This window comes from Equus quagga, chromosome 1, assembly GCF_021613505.1.
Source record: "Equus quagga isolate Etosha38 chromosome 1, UCLA_HA_Equagga_1.0, whole genome shotgun sequence".
Classification (NCBI taxonomy): domain Eukaryota; kingdom Metazoa; phylum Chordata; class Mammalia; order Perissodactyla; family Equidae; genus Equus; species Equus quagga.
The window spans coordinates 34,781,643-34,802,172 of NC_060267.1; the positions used below are offsets into that span (position 1 = coordinate 34,781,643).

The 20,530-nt window shown below is 36.1% G+C and overlaps 1 protein-coding gene across 4 annotated transcripts in view; it reads left to right on the forward strand.

The window, feature by feature from the left end:
- The window catches only part of DNAI7 (dynein axonemal intermediate chain 7), a 72,451-nt gene that overhangs the window by 49,885 nt on the left and 2,036 nt on the right, over window positions 1–20,530 (forward strand). For all 4 annotated transcript variants that reach the window (XM_046642039.1, XM_046642029.1, XM_046642043.1 and 1 more), the window contains 5 exons: window positions 8,860–8,935; window positions 11,504–11,664; window positions 14,185–14,341; window positions 17,936–18,150; window positions 19,550–19,717. In XM_046642039.1, coding sequence (XP_046497995.1) covers window positions 8,860–8,935; window positions 11,504–11,664; window positions 14,185–14,341; window positions 17,936–18,150; window positions 19,550–19,717 — 777 coding nt within the window. The remainder of the gene's footprint in view (window positions 1–8,859; window positions 8,936–11,503; window positions 11,665–14,184; window positions 14,342–17,935; window positions 18,151–19,549; window positions 19,718–20,530) is intronic.

Here is a 20,530-nt window from a genome sequence, read left to right on the forward strand (position 1 = left end):
GAAATTCCTGGCAAGAACTGACCTGACAATATGTATTTCACTGACAAAGGAAGGAAACGTCAACAAGTAATCGACTTCACACTTTAAACATTGCATGGATTCAGATCCCAGGTAGCTGCAGAAGATATGTAATACAAATATTCAGACATTACAGATTGTAGATTTACACAGACCAATGATAATAAACAAAGCTAAGCCAAAAAATATATATATTTATTAAGCCCCTATCATGTACCAGGCCCTGTGCTCACTGTAAATATGCATTTCCCTGATGATTAGTGATGATGAGCATCTTTTCATGTGTCTATTGGCCATCCGTATATCTTCTTTGGAGAAATGTCTGTTCATGTCCCCTGCCCATTTTGTAATTGGGTTGTTTGATTTTTTATTGTTGAGTTGTCTGAGTTCTTTGTATATTATGGAGATTAACCCTTTGTCGGATAAATAACTTGTGAATATTTTTTCCCAATTAGTGGGCTGTTTTTTTGTTTCAATCCTGTTTTCCCTTGCCTTGAAGAAGATCTTTAGTCTGATGAAGTCCCATTTATTTATTCTTTCTATTGTTTCCCTCATGTGAGGGGTTATGGTGTCCGAAAAGATTCTTTTGAAGCTGGTGTCAAAGAGTGTACTGCTGATATTCTCTTCTAGAAGACTTATTGTTTCAGGCCTAATCTTTAGGTCTTTGATCCATTTTGAGTTTATTTTAGTAATGGTGAAAAAGAATGGTTGATTTTCATTCTGTTACATGTGGCTGTCCAGTTTTCCCAGTACCATTTGTTGAGGAGACTTTCTTTCCTCCATTTTAGGCCCTCAGCTCCTTTGTCAAAGATTAGCTGTTCGTAGTCAATAAATATTTTTTGAATGAATGAAGGAATAAGTGAATGAATGGATGGTTAAGTGGTTAAAAGAGCCGAGTCTGATTTGTTGTGAACAACCTACATAAGAACAGCCACCCATGTCAAGGAATTCAACCACAATCCACCTTAAAATTATTCTGTGTTTTAGAGACACTTAAGACCCCTTAAATTATAGTGGGTGTGCTGGGAACCATTTCCACTATATTCAGGGAATCTACGAGCTTGTCGCTAGGGATTCTTGGGACCTTCTCTTCAGCAGTTCTGATCCCTGTAGTGATCCAGCCTGGTACAAGCGGTGATAGGAAGGCTTCACTTCCACCACCTCAACGGCCTCAGGAAAAGTGTGCTCCTTGCAGTCCAGTTGGCACTCAGAGGGAATTTGGAGCAGTGTTTATGGATGGTGGTTAGGTTTGTATTCCTTCATAATCATAGCAAGGTAGGGACTATCATAACCCCAACTGTCATTCATAACACTGTTTTCTTTATGTGATGAAATATATTCTAAATTGTAAAACGAACATAAAAATGCATGAAATTTAAATTGTATGTATCTGTATATATGTGGTTGTTTGAGTATATGTGTAAATTAGGGGCAACCTGTAAGAACAGTAGGCAGACTTACTATGTTTTGGCTTTAGTGGAAGATATTTTTCTAAAACTTTTTTTTTTTATTTAGAGTAAAATGCTTACCTTTATAATTTTAGGTTGGCATATTTTAATATAAATATTACATTTCTCATACCTTTTTAATGAATTTGGAGGCTGATTTCAAGGCAAATATTAGTATAATAATGCAGGAGTTTATGGCCCATATAAATAGCTGAGTTGTGCTTGATATGTGATATGGTCACAAATAACAAGTATTTAGTACTTTGTTAGTTAAAAAATTTCTTAGATTTAAAAGATAGTCCAAATTCTGTCATTCCTTTTTCATGAGTCTATTAAGAATTTTGCCACTAGAGGGCTCTTAATACCATATTTCAGTTAATTTAAATGTCTACTACTAATAAAACAGTAATATTGTAGGTATTGGGTAATACTGTCTTCCTAATTAATATAGCTTACAAAATTTTTAGAAAGCCTAATCTAAGTCTGCCACATTTATGAGAAATGTTGTTTTTTAAAAATGATAATCACCTTCAGAAATGTTTTAATGGTCTTGGAGGCGTGCATGATAGTATATGGATCTTTGAACTTTTTAAAACTCAAGTTAAAAATAGTCTTTGTCTTTAAGATACTCTAAATAGATACAAGATTTAACACAAATATGAGTGTATATATTATATACATTTAATATAAATATGAGTATATATAATATATAAAACATTTATTTTACATATATATGAAAAACATTTACTAAGTGCCCTCTATAAGGAATTCAATGTGATTGTTGTTTTTAATGAGCCAACAATCTTGTGGAGGAGAAGAGTAGCAGTTACCGTACATTCTGATATGTGCAAGAGAGAGATTATGTGTGGGAGTTAAGAGATCAAAATGAAACCAAAAGAGGAACAGAGTGAACAGACTGAAGCCTTCTCTGATGAGGTAACATTTGAGCAAAATCTTTTGATAGGCCTGGAGGGGTTTAGATGGGAAGAAAGGAAATTATTCTGGTCAGAGGGAAACGTATGGAGACATGAAATACCCTTAGAGATTCAGGGACTTCTTGGCATCATAATGGATAAATTAAAAATCTATGAGAGGGACCACGCCACTGGGTCCACCGGTTCGGATCCCGGGTGCGGACATGGCATGCCATGCTGTGGTAGGTGTCCCATGTATAAAGTAGAGAAAGATAGGCATGGATGTTAGCTCAGGGCCAGTCTTCCTCAGCAAAAAGAGGAGGATTGGCAGTAGTTAGCTCAGGGCTGATCTTCCTCAAAAAAAAAAAAAAAAAATCCATGAGAATAGCCCATGTAAAAAACCTAGCGTTAACATTCAACAACCGTCAATTTCCCATATATTTACTTCAGCAACCCATTTCCAACACATTTCCATACTCTGGACCTTGTTCTTATTTCTTTACTTATTCAACAAATATTTGTTGAATGCCTACCTATAAATGCTAGGCACTGTTCTGGCTCTCAGGGGACAGTGGTGAAAGGACAAATGAGATTCCTGCACTCATAATTTACATACAAGTCAGGAGAAACCAACAATAAATAAGAAAAATTGGAAAATAGCAGATGGTAATAAATGCCATGCACAGAACTAAAAAGGATTATGTGATAGGGAGTGACTGGTGGTGACCAGATTGTGTAATTATAGAGGGCTTGTATAATGAGTTATTCTTTAAGCTGAGACCTGAATGACCAGAAAGAATCATGTATACAATGATTAGGGTGAAAATACTCTAGTCTGAGGGTACAATTACTGCAAAGGTCCTAAGACAGAAATGAGGACCAGGGAGAAGGCCAGTAGACTGACATGTGGTGAGCAAGGAGGAAAGTGGTATGTGATGCTGTCAGAGAGAGAAGCAGAAGCCAGTTGAAGCAGGGCTTTGCAGGCCAGGAAGAAATTAAGATTTTATTGTAAATGTAGTGGGAAGCCATTAGAGTGTTGTAAGTAGAAGAGTGACACAATCTGATTTATGGCTTTGAAAGGTTATTGTGGCTACTATGTAGAGAACAAATGTGAGGGGGCCAGAGTAGAAACACAGTATCCAGTTAAATAGTAGTAGGAAGGCGTGAGAGGTCCTGGTGGTTTGGACAAAGGTGGTAGTAAGAGAATTGGAAAGGTGGATTATGTTTGGGACGTGTTTTGCAGTTAAAATAAACAAATCCTGCTGAGTTTTTATTTTGGCAAACTAAGCAGATGGTGGTGCAATTTACCGAGATGGACAGGAATGGGCTGAATTTGTTGAGAGTGACTGTGAAACAAGAGTTTTATTTTGGGTATGGTAAGTTTGGAACACACAAATGGAAATGTCAAGTAGGCAAATGTGAACCTGGAGTTCAGAGGAAAAGTCACACACAGCTACTATGTTCTTGTGCAGATTGTGCACTGCCCTTCTGGATTTGAGCAGTACCGAGTGTGTGTGGCCTGAAGAGCATCACCAGCATAGACTTGCGGACCACTGGACTATAGATGGTATTAAAGCCACAGGAATGAGTGGTGTTTCAGCAAACTCAGGATAATCATTCTTAACTTTTATCCAAAAGGAAGCAAATGATACTGTATTTTCAAAATTCATCATCAATTCCTTATCAAGAGTCAGTTCTAATAATTTATTTTGGAGCTCTAATTAAATTTGAATGATCTTTTAATGAGAAAATTGCATTTCAGATCAATGAATTTCCTTTGTATAGATCTTTTGATGGACAATAAAATTCAAGACATTCTCAGAATGGTTATAATTACCAAGACAAAAAACAACAAATGCTGGAGGGGATGTGGAGAAAAGGAAATGCTCATACACTGCTGGTGGGAATGCAAACTGGTGCAGCCACTATGGAAAATAGAATGGAGACTTCTCAAAAAATTAAAAATAGAAATACCATATGACCCAGCTATCCCACTACTGGGTATTTCTCCAAAGAACTTGAAATCAATGATCCAAAGAGATTTATTCAACCCTATGTTCATTGCAGCACTGTTCACAATAGCCAAGATGTGGAAGCAACCCAAGTGCCCTTCTACAGATGAAAGGATAAAGAAGATGTGGTGTATATATATATATACATTGGAATAGTACTCAGCCATAAAAAAAGACAAAATTGTCCCATTTGCAACAACATGGATGGAACTTCAGGGTATGATGTTAAGCGAGATAAGCCAGACAGAGAAAGACAAACACCATATGATTTCACTCATATGTGGAAGATAACAAATACATGGATAAAGAGAACAGATTAGTGGTTACCAGAGGGGAAAAGGCTTAGGGGGTGGGCAAAAGTGACAAAGGGGCACATATGTATGGTGATGGATAAAAATCAGACTACCGGGGTGATCACGATGAAGTGTCTTCAGGAATTGATAAACAATAATGTACACCCAAAATTACGCAATGTTATAAACCATCGTAATCCCAATAAAATTACTTGAAAAGAAATGTTTTAATTAAAACCTTTTTTTAGATGCTAAAAGAAAAATTCAAGACATTCTTTCAAATTTGTATTCAGTATTAATGTTTTGCAGGTGTGCAATATCAAGATCACCTATTTCATTGATAATTGTTGATATCAGTCTCCTATGTTCCCTTCAAATACTTTCATGAGTTTTGTGGCTTTTGATTGGTTTAGTCATGTTTTTACATTTAAATCTTGTATCCATCTGGAATTTATTTTAGTGTAAAGTGGGAAGAAAGAATCTAAATTTATTTTATTTCAGATCTAGCCAGCTGTCTCAAAACACTTACCATATTAGGCTTTTCCTATTGATCTGAAATGCCATATGCTAAATTCCCTAGTGGATCCTGAGATCTGTTTCTGGACTCTCTAGTTGATTTCCACTGATCTTGTTCATGATCCAGGCTATGTTTTCATATCAAATTCAAATTGCATATATATTAAAAGAATTACCATCTTATAAGATCTGCACATTTATCGAGTTGCAATAAAAAATACTTTGCTAGTAAGCTTGAATGAGAAAAGGGATAGTTGAATAGCCTCAAGGAATCTCCTCCAAAATATTTGTGAATTACTGTGGTGGTTTTAGCATATATCCACATTCTCTGACACTCTTCCCTCCAGGAGGTGAAGCTTAATCCTCTCCCATTGAGTGTGGGTGGGACTTAGTGACTCTTCTGTCAAATAGATGATGGAAAGGGAGAAATAGTAACTTTATGGTGGAGAAACCTGGCATACACCACTTATGCAAGAGATCAAGGTCAACATCACGGATGATGTCATGTTGATATCACACACCTCCTGATCTGACACAATGAGAGCTCTTCACCTGACGGGTGTTCTTCCTAAAAATGCACAACCCCAGTCTAACCATGAGAAAACATCAGACAGACCCAAATTAATAGACATTCTACAAAATAATGACAGGTATGCTTCAAAAGTGTCAAGGTCAGGAAAGACAACGAAAGACCAAGACACTGTCACAGATTGAAGAGTATAAGAAGACACAAGGACTAAATGCAATTTGTTATCCTGAAACAGAAAAAAGACATTAGTAGGAAAACTGGTGAAATCTGTACTAACCTGTAAAGTCAATACCAATGTTAATTTCTTAGCGTTGATAACTATCCCCTGGTTGTGTGAGATGTTACCGCTGGCAGAAGCTGGGTAAAGGGTTTATGGAACCTCTCTGGACTGTATCTGCTACTCTTCTATAAATCTAAAATTATTTCAAAATGAAAATTTTTTAAAATTGAAAAAAAAAAAACTTTGCTAGTGTTCCATGGAGTTCTTCCGTATTATAAGTCAGTTCTTATATCTGTTGAGCCAAGATGTCATTGAAAAGTTATACTTTAGCTACCTTCTCCGCTTCATATTCTGTCAACATTTCCAGGCAAACATTTTTTAGAAAATGTTATTTTTTATAGGTTTGTTATAAATCCATAAATTTAGTGAAATTCAAAAAAATTTCCAGTCAGTAATTTTTGAGACTTGACAAAACATTGATAAAGTTTACCCAGAAGAAAAATATACATGGAAAATGGCCAATTTTGTAAAACGATTTTTTTTAAAGATTTTATTTTTCCTTTTTCTCCCCAAAGCTCCCAAGTACATAGTTGCATATTTTTAGTTGTGGGATGTGGGATGCCACCTCAGCATGGCCTGATGGGTGGTGCCATGTCCACGCCCAGGATCTGAACTGGCGAAACCCTGGACTGCCAAAGTGGAGCACACGAACTCAACCACTCGGCCACGGGGGCTGGTCCTGTAAAATGATTATAATGAAAGAGGACTTGTCATTACCAGACATAAAACATGATGACAATATGAAGAAAGAAGTATTTTTTCAGCTTCATTGCCAACAAACACAAGGAGCTTTATAATGTATAAAACTGTGAAGGGTCATATTGTCAACAAGTGTGGTTTGGAGTTTGAGTTTTGTGCAGGAGCGTGATCTGATGATACAGCTGCAATGACAGGAAAAGATTGTAGGGTAGTTATCAAGATTAAGGAGCTTGCACCAGAATGTAAATTGATACATTGCTTCTTTCGTCAAGAAGTTTAACTTAAAAAATGAGTCAATTGAGCTAAAGAGGAACATAAAATAGTAAAAATTGTGAATTATGTAAAGGCAATGCGTTAAATACAAGATTATTCTATTATGTGATAATACAGAAACTGATAAATTCCTTTGTTGCATGCTGAAGTGCTGTGGTTATCAAAGGGAAAGTTCTGTTGAGAAAGTCTAAATTCTTAGTCTTCCTGCAAGATAAGACCCAGTATGGTCTAAACTGAAAAATTCTCAGCTTTTTGAAGATGTGAATTGGAAAACCTGCCTTGCTTATTATTCTGATAACTTTGGCATTTTTAATGATTAAAATCCTTCCTGTAAGAAAGAAATGCAACTGTCTTTTTAATGGTAGATAATATTATGGCTACCTAGATGTCCCATAGGCATCTTAAATTCAACATATCCACAATCAAATTCACTATTTTCCCCCAAAGCTGTCCTTCTTCCCTTTCTTTGATAATTGTATCACCATCCATGTTACTACCTAAGCCAGACCCCTGAAAATCAGCCTTCGCCAGTCCCTTGCCTTAGTTCTATATCCAGTTGCCATCCAAGTTCTGTTGATTGGACTTCCTTCTCTTCATATATGCTCCTTCCGATGGCTCTGATTGCTTCTACCTTGAGTTAGGCCCTAATCCTCTCACCTTGGACTTCTTACTCAGACTGGATCCCCCTTAAGTCAGGGACCTTGTCTTTTTCTTTCTCTCTTTTTAATTCCTAGTATCTAGCACTGCCTGTGGAATTTAGGCACTCTATAAAAATGCTTTGAATGAAAATGAGTTAATCAGTGAGAAGTTTCACAGACATGATGGAAAGTGTTGACAGAGAATGCAATAGTGTTACAATTGGTCAAGAGGAAGACACAGGGCAATGCGGTGATGAGAGTAAGGGAAAGGATAATTTACTAAGGGGGACTTCTTTGAATGGTGGTTGAGGATGACATGGTAGGATTAACTGTCTTTAAACTTCTGACTAGAATTCTAGTATAAGGTTATTCTATTGCTGTAGAAATACAGGTGGTATTTGAGGTCAAATGAAGTTTGCCAGGTATCATCCAGTTTGCAAATATTAGCGCACACATACCAAATTTTTATAACAACACTGCATTTATCTAGTGCTTTACAATATAGAAAATTCTTTACTTCTATTATTTTATTTGACCTTTAGAACAGTTATCTCCCTAAGCTTCGGTTTCCTTTTTTGTAAAATGAAGAAAATAGCTATCTCCTAGGGTTGTTTACAAGATGTATTACATATCTAGCACATAGTTAAGTATTAAATATATTGTTAGGTCAGGAATTTGAGTCCCATAATGGTTAAATGACTCGCTCAAGGTCACAAAGGTAAGTTAGTGACAAAGTTAGACAATAAATTCTAGATCTTATGTCCTCCTACTGTAGTATTCTTCTTACTACACTGGATTATAATGAGATATCTTCTATGTTACTTGGTGCACACCATCTTTAATTTCCTTAAGAGGCTTACTCAGAAGCAGGCTTTGGAATTACTCTGAGAGCTGATTGCCAAAATCAAGCAAAATCTAAAACTTGGCTAAAACCCAACTGCAAATATACATAATATTTTTATAACTTGCATTGCTTCCTAGTCTATGTTCCACCTGAGGGATTTCGGCAGAGAATCTGAACAGGCTAGCTCCTGCCCTCGTGAAGCTCTGTGGAGATATGCCCTCATTTTACTCGATTTTTAAAATACTGTCTTTGAATCCAGTTTTATGCGGGAGCAAGTGTCAGTTTGGGGCTCTACAGAAGCAGGCATCTGAAGTGGGAACCGGAACAGAAAGAGAAGGAATCTGGGCTGAAGACACACTGACAAGCACACCCATCTGTCCTTGTGTTTTCTGCAGAGTTCGGTCCAGGAAGAACCTGAAGTCACAAAATGTGAACTAGAGATGAAATTAATAAGTGAAACAGTTTTAGCAGGTATTCTTCTAAAATACATTTTTAGAATTTAGCTTTCTTGGGATTTTCTGCTTACAAAAGAAATGCAGGGTCATTGTAAAAAAAAAATTCAGATGTTGCAGAAATATATTTAAAGTGAAAATTCTTCATAGTCCCTCTTCTGAGAAAACCAGTGTTAACAAATCTCTTTTATTTGTGCTCTCTCTCTTTCTCTCTCTCGATTTTTAATAAAACCATGGATCATATGAAATGTTTTGTTGATAATTACTTTGTTTCACCTAACAATATTTGTTATTCTATATAGCATATTCTAAATACATAAAAAACACAATATATATTCTATTTAAATAACATTCAACATTTTTCTAAGTCAGAACACATAATCTTACTTTTTTTAGTAGCTGTATAATTCCATCCAATAATGGAATATTAAATCCTTGAGTAGACAGTAAAGTTATCTCTAAGTTTTTATTATTACAAATAATGTTGCAATGAACATTCACAAGCACACATACACAATCAGAAATTTCTCAACACTTTTGTATTCAATGTTATCCTGGCAAGTAGTAGCAACTGGATATAGTTGAAAAATGTCAAAATGATAGTGATGTCTAATTTGCCAATCTTTAGTTTGAGATTTATGAACATCTTTTCCATTAACTTTATCATTCTGTTTCTTTCCCAGTAACTTCTAAGGAATCTATTTTCTATATATTTCTTAGCATATTTTTCCTAACAGGCTTCTTTCCTACATCTTCACTTTTTCCAACACACTTTTGTTTCAGCAGTCAACTAGGTTTATGTCTTTATCATTTTCCTATAACCCCTATGAGATAATTTTCCTGTTAGAAATATGATATAGTCAATTCATGAACCTCTGTCAATAAAACCAAGGTTTTCTACATGGTGGTCATCAAATAACATATATCATAAATAAATTTGGATACAATATTCTTTATTTTCTTTTTGGGTAAATGGATTATTAGATACTTTTGAAAATTAAAGTCTGCATTTTATTGAACATACATAAGGAAAAAAGGTCAATTACTTAACTGAAATTTTCTTTGGATATTTCCATTAATTTTCAGTGCCTGATCTCCATGGGTTAAATTCAGTGCCATCTCAGTGTGCTTCCTTTTATGGAAGAGGACAATTGTAATGATAAATAATAAGACTAACAATTCCTGAGTTTTTCTGTGTCTGGCATCAATTCTAAGCTCTTTACATGTATTAACTCACAACTCTCCAAATTCTTTAAGATAGATACTGCTATTATATTCATTTTGTAGAGGAAGGAACTTAGAATAGAGATGTTAATTAGCATATCTTGCATAAAGTCACATAGCTCGTAAAGGATGAAACCTGTAAGTGGTCTGATTTTCCTTTCTAATACATTGCACTATACTGAAGGAATTTTGGTGAGACGTGGGAATGGTCCCGGTGATATGTGACTCCAGATCTTCCCTGATTGTGCACTGAGAATTACGGGATCATAGAATTTTCCCGTAAAATTTCTGAACACAATAGATTATCCAATCCAGTTTTTTCACTTTCAAGTCTTCATCCCCGTTTTTCTATGAGCTGGGCCAATTTTTGTTGAAAAAAAATTAGCTTTAATTTCATATATGGACCAAAATTTATTTTTTCACCATTTTACTTTCTTTTTTCAGATTCTTAGCCCCATAATGTCCAATTTTAAGCAATTAATTTGGCAGTTATCAAATTTTGTGTAAAACCATTTTTTGCTCTTCTATAGTGAAAGGTAGCAGAATATGCCACCCCAAAATATGCCACTTTGGCATAAGGATTATTTTAAGCTGAAAGCAATTGAAAAGATGCAGATGTAAGAAAAGCTCCCTGCCCTCCTCCTGTTTGTCTAACAGCAAGACATAAACTTTGAAAGGTGTCCCTCCTCTCCTCTCTACCAGGAAGGCAGAGGTCAATTTCCGGAGACAACTTCAAACCCTATCAGCTTGGAGAGGGCATCAGAGGAATTTACGTAACAAACTTTACTAACTAACCTTTATCTCCATCCTCAAAATCCTAAAACTGTGTTTCTCGTCCTGTCATTTCTCCACAAATTTATTGTTCTTTGTTGAAGATGCTGTCTAAGCTGGAGTTCTAAGCCACCTTCTTGAGTTACTCATTTTTCCCTTGGTATCTCCCCTGTATACATGAGGTGTACATGTTAATAAGCTTCTGTTTGTTTTTCTCTTGTTAATCTTTTATTACAGGTGTCTCAGTCAACAACTCTGAAGGGTAGAGAGAAAATTATTTTTCCTTCCCTATAATAAAATATGTTTTTTAAGTTTTTATTTTGATAGTAACACAGGCTTATTATATACAATTCCTAAAATGTTAGTGTATAAAGTGTAAATGGAGCCCTCCCCTACATCCTACCATTACACATGCTATTCCCACTTCCAATGTTAGCTTTGTGAATAGTTTTGAATTAACTACTCTTTGAAAAGTTTTAGTAGCTAAGTAAAAACTTCCTTTACCGTATTAGAATTTTTTCATTTCTCTCCTAGGAAAATACACAAACGTTGTGATCTATTTAGAAAACTGAATTAATCTGATTAATTTTAGCACAGTTGTTGCTGTTAGAGAATGCTCATGAAAAGCCGAGTGACCTTGACGACAATGAGGTTGACTTATGCCAGTTCACAACTCTGGGTGGAGTCTACCACTTGGATATTTTGGAGCTTCCCCCGCAGTGCAAACCAATGAAGGGCTGGATGGTCATGGAAGTAGGTTGATTCTTGAATCAAAATTTCTGCGTGAAATAACTTCTCACATTTTTACTTTATTTCAAATGATCTAACATCTACTGAACTTTAACCCTACTAAGCAAGCACAAAGGAAAAAATGTAATTTTAAACTGTCTTGAATTTATAAAATCTTTATCAAATACTAAAGTAAAGGAATCTAAAATAATATGGATTTTAAAACTAGAATTCCTACATGTTAACTTAATTGTAAACTTACAACCCTATGTTTACATCATGCCAATTTGCCTTAATAACTATGGTCTGTTTAAGAGGCTGGCAAGCTTTTCCTGTAAAGGCTAGATGGTAAATATTTTCAGTTTTGTGGGCCATACCGGCTCTGTTGCAACTCCTCAACTCTGCTGTTGTAACACTGAAACAGTCATATGTAAATGAATGGGCATGGCTGTGTTCCAGTTAAACTTATTTACAAAAACCAGTGGTGGGCTGGATTTTTCAGGGACTGTAGTTTCTGTCCTCTGGTCTAGATAAGTGGTTCCCAACATGTGGTCCCTTGACTAGAAGCATCAGCATCATCTGGGAACTTACTGGAAATGCAAATTCATGGGCCCCGTGTCAGTCTTACTGAATCAGAAATTCTGGAGGCGAAGTTCAGCAGTCTGTTTTAGCACAACTCGCCCGAAAGCTTGAGAACCAGTGGTCTGGATCCTTGATATACAAAGTGTGGCCCATGAACCAGCAGCATCCATATCACCTGGGAACTTGTTAGAAATGCACAATTTGGGCCTTTACCTCAGATCTACTGAATCTGCGTTTTAACAAGACCCTCAGGAGATTCATATGCACATTAGAGTTTGAGAAGCACTGATCCAGTAATGCCAATGCTGCTGATGCGCAGATCACACTGAATAGTAAGGATACTGATGATAGCAGCTGTTCGATAATATTCCAAGGGGTTTCTCACTCCTGTCTCAATAAGTAATGACACTTCCACTAGTACTGACTTGGTTTATTTTAACTTCACCTCATGGTGGCTTGTGTCCCCAATATACCCAGCTATGTTGTCATAGCCCCTTCCTCCTTTCCTCCTTGCTCTCCTGCCTTTCTTTTCTCCCTTCCTTTCTCTTTCTCCTGCTCTCCCCTGTAACACATCATGTACAGATTGCCAGGCACTTCTGTCCCACAATCCCACCCATTAAAGACCTTGGTGCCTTCTTGTATTAGAGCAATATTTCTCAACTTTTATTTTTTTCCCTTATCACATCTTTAAGGAGCCTTTGTAGACTTCTTTTTCCCCTACCTGCTTTCCTCATGAAATTTTAATACCATAGATATACTGTATCTCTGTATATGTGCTATATGTATATCTGGGCTTTATACATAAATGAGTACGATTTTTTCACATCCCCCCAGACTAACTTTCACCCCCTTGGGGATGATATTACCATTCCTTTCTGCTTCTCCCTAAAAGTGAGAATGCATTTATTAGAGCAAGCCTGGGGAAGATAATCTGGTCTGTAGCCACTTTGAAGAATCTGTTTGAATCAGCCTTCCTTGCTTCGGGGATATGAGAAGGACACAGGAAGTCCAGGAAAAGTAGACCTTTGGTGAAACTAGGCCTTCAAAACTATCTATGGGAAGGTCCCAGCCTGAGTTGGGGTTTTCAAGGATTCATCCAAAGATCTGTTGTTCTTGAATTTTGTCAGAACGTCCTGATCCCACCGCTCCATGGTCTCCATTTGAGCCCAAAGTCTTCTTCACACCTGTTTTTCTCTCCCGCAACCAAGAGGCCTTCCTCCTTTTTTTCAAGGATCTCTTCAATAATCTCCCATCTCCTCTAGGATTTTTCCCCGTCTGATTTTTTCCTCTACTCTGTAACATTTTCAGTCTTCCCCCTTCCCTACATCTTTCTCTGCTACGTTTAGATAGTGCACAAGTCTCCCTTATCCCAGGAAAATCTGCTGTTGGCTTGCTTTCTCCCCTCACCCCCATAGCTTTATTGAGATAGAATTGACATGTAACATTGTGTAAGTTTCAGGCGTACAATGTGATGATTTTTATTTTACTTTCATTCATTAGTTTCTACACTTCTCAAGAGGTCACTTCTTTCTCTCTTCACCACACTCCCTAAACAAGGTATTAGAACATGGGATTTGGGGTCCTATAGATCTGTTTTTGAGTTCCAGTGCCTCTTTGAAGTCATTTTGTAATCTTTGGCAAATTCCTTGATTTCTCTAAGACCTAGTTTTTGTCTCTGTTAAATATATGCCTTATAGGATTACTTAGAGGAATAAAATAATGAGTAAATCACAGCATAGAGCCTAGCCCATAGGAGGGTTCTGTAATTACATTCAAATTTAGTGATTTTTTCCTCAATCATTATCTTTTAATTTTGTTTTGACATTTTGTTAGTCAACTTATAGTTAAATGGGACCAAACTGTAGAGCTTATTAAAAATAACTGTATAGCTTCAGTAATATATATATATCAGCTGTTACCAATCAGCTTCTAACTTGTTATTGTTTGGGTCATTTTTAAAAGATACTCAAAGAAGGATTACAGAAATACATATATCCTCCAGAAACTACAGAAGACTTTGAAACAGACTACTCTTTCCCACCCATCGAGGTCACCCTTGAGGTTCATGAGAATGTGATCTTTTTTGAGGATCCTATGGTTGCAAGGTGGGACGCTGAAGGTACAGCAATGCCTTAACCAGCTTTGATAATTATGTAATGAAAAGAGGTACAATAATCCAAATCCTTAAATCAAAACAGAAAATGCAATATGTAAACTGAGTTTCTAATATTATGTATTTCTATGCCAATTCTAGGGTCTTTGTTTTTTCTGCTCTGGATGGAAATGAATAAAGATTGGAGTTTAAAAATTTTTGAATTTCGTAACTATTAGTTCCTAAAGTGTTTATATCTGCCATAGTCTCTGAACAGTAACCTTATGGTTATCTCAGTATGTTTAAAAAAATAAGGAAATGAACAAAAATATCAAGATAGTATAGCAAATCAAAAACAAATAAACAAATGAAAAGCCTAGTCTGTCCTGAAATCACAAAAAAAAATCCAAATAATTCATATTGGAGTGATTAAAATTTGATTATTTTAATGTTAATAATTTATAAATTGCAAATCTTATTACAAGCAAGTATTGGGGAGGGGGAGTGGGCAGTGGGAAGGCTGAGAAAGAGGAAAAGCAACACTATAAGCCTTTTCATACCTTTGGTTGTTTGAGCATGGGAACTTCTGGCTTATTCCAAATGTTAAATATCAATACAATCAGAAGTACTAACAGAGATACAAGCTAATGTTTCACTAATCTTTAACAAATATCTCATTTTGGGCAGATTGAACTTGGAAAGGTCTTGGTCTTGTGAATTAATGTATGAAGTTTTAAGGCCCCTGGATGAAAGCTGTATAGCTTTGTTTTTAATGTGAATTATTTTACATCCATCTATTTATTTGTGAAGGGATTTACATTTGGTGGCAGGTTGGGAACAGATAAGATCACCAAGGCACAGAGCTATTATTTAGCCTATATATTTAATGATGGTGTAAGAGAATTTAGGAACTTCTCTACCAAGAAGGATAAACATTTTGTAGTTTAAACTTTATGACTGCTATAATACTACAAATTTACTGTTTTGGGTGTTGATGCTCAAGTTTTAATCCATTTTGAGTTGAAGCTACTAGCGTTTTAAATGGTTTTAGTAATCCCAAAGAATGGTCAAAACTGAGAGGTGGAAGATTAGTCTAATCCATTACTATTACTGAAAAAAAAGCCACTTCGTACATTTTGCCAAACATACATGACCTGAGTTTGTCTAAACCCCTCAAATAACAAATATTTTGTATGTCTAGAAAAAATATATATGTATATATGTATATATACGTATACTTGTGTAGGCATAGCCACAAGATATTATTTATATTCTAGAAATAGTTTATTAAAAACAGTATATTTCTATCAGTACATTAAACTATAAAACATATCAAAATGAACAATTAGGTAATTTCTTCCTTTCTTGTTGCTTTAGAGATTTCACTTTTCCTTTCCTTTAATGGTAATGTTCCTAAATATTTATTTATCACATTAAAGATTATTCACACTAAATTAGAATTAGACAGGGGAAGTTATCCTACATGATTCAGGGAAATATAACTTGTAAAATTTGACCCTTAATTGCAGTCATTAGACAGCAGTAATCCACAACTCCAGTAATTTTTAAACCATTGGGAAATTTTTTGCTAGGAAATACTAGAAATTTAGAGAATTTGTTTATAGGCAATACTTAATTCTTATCTTTGCAAATTAAAATAATTTTGTTAATGTAAAAACAAAAAGAGCAATTATAAATAATTTAGTCAATATAATTGTATTGTTATATTGAATTTAAGAGTAAAAAATAGTCAGTAGAACCCTCCATGTGAGAGGGGAGAAAGCCAAGCAGAAATGGAGAGGGCATTCCAGGAAGAGAATGATTCACTCATTTGTTCCATAAATATGCTAAGTAATATGAAATATAGAGATAAATGAGAGGTAGTTCCTCCCTCTGCGAGTTTTTAAAGTCGTGGGAGAGGCAGACGGGGCAAACATCATAATACATTGTAGTAAAGTTATATAACAAAAGTGCGATAGAGAAGAACAGTGATGGGTCCACCTGGAGAGTGAAGGGAGCCTTCTCATAGGATGGAATATTGAACAGGGCCTTAAAGACATTTACAAAGCAAGTCTTTGTGTGGACACACGTTTTCATTTCTCTTGGGTAAATACCTAGGACCGGAAGTACTGGGTTGAATGCTAAATTTATGTTTAACTTTTTAAGAAACTGTCAAATTGTTTTTCAAAGTAGTTGTACCATTTTACATGCCTGCCAACAATGTACGAGGTTTCCCATTTTTCTACATCTTTGCCAACATTTGTTATTATCTGTCTTTTGGATTATAGCCATTCTAGTGGGTGTGAAGTGTAGTTTTAATTTGTATTTCCCTAATGACTGATACTATTGAGCATCTTTTTAATGTATTTATTATCCTTTCATATATCTCCTTTGGTGAAATCTTTATTCAGATCTTTTGCACATTTTTTAATTGGGTTGTGTTTTATTATTGAGTCATAAGAGACACAAAAGACCACCTATTATTATGTGATTGTATTTATATGAACAGCTCACAAAAGGCAAATCTTTAGAGACAGGAAGTATATTAATGGTTGCCTGGGGCTTGAGGTGGAAATGGGAATTAACTATAAATGAACATAAAGGATCTTTATTTTTTTTTTGAGGAAGATTAGCCCTGAGCTAACTGCTGCCAATCATCCTCTTTTTGCTGAGGAAGACTGGACCTGAGCTAACATCCATACCCATCTTCCTCTACTTTATATGTGGGACACCTACCGCAGCATGGTGTGCCAAGTGGTGCCATGTCCCCATCTGGGATCCGAACCTGCAAACCCCGGGCCACCAAAGCAGAACATGCAAGCTTAACCACTGTGCCACCGGGCTGGCCCCTGAACATAAAGGATCTTATTGGGAGGATTATAATGTTTTAACACTGGATTGTGGTGATGGTTGCACAACTGGGTAAATGTTCTAAAAATAATTGCATACTTAAGACAAGTGAATTTTAAAGTTGTTTAAAAAAAGATGAAGAGAGGTTCTCTAAAAGATTAAGGAAGAGTACTCTAGGAAGAAAGAACTGCGTGTGCAGAGGCTCAGAGGTATATGATGTTGTTGGAGAAGGAAAAAAAGTGTGGCTGAAAACAGGTGTGAGAAGTGGCAAGGGATGGAGACAGAAATGTGAGTCAGAACTTCATTCTAGGGCCGGCCCCATGGCACAGTGGTTAAGTGCCCACGTTCTGCTTCAGTGGCCCGGGGTTCACCGGTTTGGATCCCAGGTGCTGACATGGTACTGCTTGGCAAGCCATCCTGTGGTAGGCGTCCCACATATAAAGTAGAGGAAGATGGGCACAGATGTTAGCTCAGGGCCAGTCTTCCTCAGCAAAAAGAGGAGGATTCACAGCAAATGTTAGCTCAGGGCTAATCTTCCTCAAAAAAAAAAAAAAGAAATTCATTCTAAAGGTCATACGTACCATACTGAGGAGTTTAGACTTGATCCTGTAGACAGAAAGAAACTGCCAGCAAAGTTGGCTTTTTGTTGAGATTCTATTCAAAATGTAAAAGATCAATTTATGAACATCGCAGTTATTTGGGTGGTTTCATTCATCTTATTGTTGTATGGGAAAAAATGAAACTCATATCACTTTCTTCCTCATTATAAAGGTAAACATTGGAAAACTGATGGCATCAGCAATGTATCTTACAAATCAGAAGAGAGACTTATAACATTCAACCTGGAAACTTTTGGCCCTGTTACCTTGATTCAAGACTCTCATATTAACATGCCATACCAGTCCTGGGAACTAAGACCACTTGATGTGAATAAAGTACTTTTGTCTGTGACTACAATATTTGCTGAGATTCAAATACAGATTAAGGTAAATCACTGTTATAGCAAGTCGTATCAAAGAAGTAATCCTCTTTGATGACTGTAAGAGTGTGTCAAAGCAATCAATCACTGGTGATTTACGTATTGAAATATGTCCTTTATAAATATATTTAAAATATACCTGGAGCTATAATCTCTAAATTAAATATTAATTGGATAGGTAATAACATGTAATAATTGACGTGCAAATTTGTACCCTAAAGTTACTAGGGACAGACCAATGCCTGGTTGCAGTGTGCCTTTCAGAGTGTTTGATCCACTCTGAAGAAGCTTCCTGATCTTTATCACCCAGCCATTTGGAATCCTGTTTGAGGTTGGTCTCTGAAGGAGCCTCTCTTGCTCATCAGTCAGAAATTCCGTAGCCTGAAATTTAGAGACAAAAAGTAGATTAGTAGTTGCCTGAGACTGAGGGTAGGTATGGGGATTAACTGTAAATAGGCATCGGGGATTATAGTGGGGGGGATGGAAATGTGCTAAAACTGATTGATGGTGTTAGTTGCAGCACTCAAAGTTACAAAACATCATTGGATTGTGCACTTAAAATGGGTGAATTTTATGATGTGTAAAATATCCCTCACTTAAGTTGTTTTAAGAGAGAGAGATAGCCTGAAATTCCTTATGAATGTGGCAGAAAGACTAGAATATTGTCAAATTTTACTTTTAGAACCAGATGAGAGATGTCAACTCTGTATATCTTCAGATTGCCGCTTTGCAAACTTTGAAACTGGATAATAATTTTGCATTATTATGTTAAATCTTATATGTGTAAAAAAAAATCTTTAAAAGTTGCAATGTCATTGCTGTCAAATAGCTATTATAATTCACTATGAACGTACGCAATATTCTTAGATCGTAACATATAAAATAGGAGGAAACCTGAGAAATCCTTTAGTCCAATCCCTTTTTTTGAGGAAGATTAGCCCTGAGCTAATTACTGCCAATCCTCCTCTTTTCTTGCTGAGGAAGACTGGCCCTGAGCTAACATCCATGCCCATCTTCCTCTACTTTATACATGGGATGTCTACCACAGCATGGCTTTTGCCAAGCAGTGCCATGTCCGCACCCGGGATCCAAACTGGCGAACCCCAGGCCACCGAAGCAGATCGTGCGCGCTTAACCGCTGCGCCACCGGCTGGCCCCTCAATCTCTTGATTGTTCAGATAAAACCCAAAAAGAGTTGATAACCTGCTTAAGGTAACGTGGAAACTTTGTGGGGGACCTTTGGGTCAGGCCTAAAACATATCTATCCTGCATTCTTTCTACTATAGAACGATATAGGATTTTAAAAAGTAGTATAAAGAACCCAAAGGCTGGAAACAGAATGATAATGAGGTAATAATTTCTTTAACTTACTTGTATAAAAGTGTTGTTTTTCTTATTGAAACTAGGAAAACCTCTGCATGTTAGCTTCAATCAAAGTAAATAATAAAAAGCATTCCTCTATTTTGGAAGGAAGATGGATGACTCCTGTTTCTTTCATTACCGCTTTGAAAGAAGCTGGATTGAATATCTTCCCTACTCGACACTCTCATTTTTATGTTATTATAAACTATAAGGTAAGAATTAATCTTTCCAGATGAAATGGACATTTAGAATGTTAGCAGGTACTAAATTTAATATAAATCTTACGGTACACCAGGGGTTTTCTATATTCACTTATACAAGATTATAGTTAGAAAGGAAGGAATAATGGGCAAGACCAGAAATCCAGGGTTCTCTCAAGTTTAAAAATCTTCCCCAAGAAAGTAAGCCTGTAATATGACATATTCATATTGACAAATGGAGCATATCCACAGCTGGTCAATTTGGTGCAAAGGTGCTCCAAGCATTTTGTATATTTTCTTTCTTCTTCCAGATGGGATATATGTAAGGCTTCTTGAAAGAGCAAAGGACTCTGTAGTTTCCCAAACATGATCAGACAGGTGAAATTAAACACATACAAGGACCACTGATCAACAAAACCCATTCCTTCGGTTTCAAGGCAGGGCCTCCCTGTCTGCAGACTGCTTCATGTTACCATAAGGCTTTCGGTAATGAGATCCTTCCGTGTTAAACTCTGAGCTCCGTGAGGAGGGGGAATATTTCCTAATCAACATTGATTCTTCCAGCACCTAGTATATTCTAGAACTCAGCAGATGTTTAGTAAACATTGATGATATATGAATGAAGATGAAGTAACTCCTAATCATGAAAGGTGTTTTGGGCAGAAGAGTACTATACTCAAGAACGAGTTTATAACATACCAGAAAATGTCAATATTGGCAGACATTCATATAACATTTGAAAATAATCATAATGATAAGACTGTGTTCATTTATGCATAGGGAAAAACACTTTTGTTTTAGTAACTTAAATTGCAGGTATTCTAC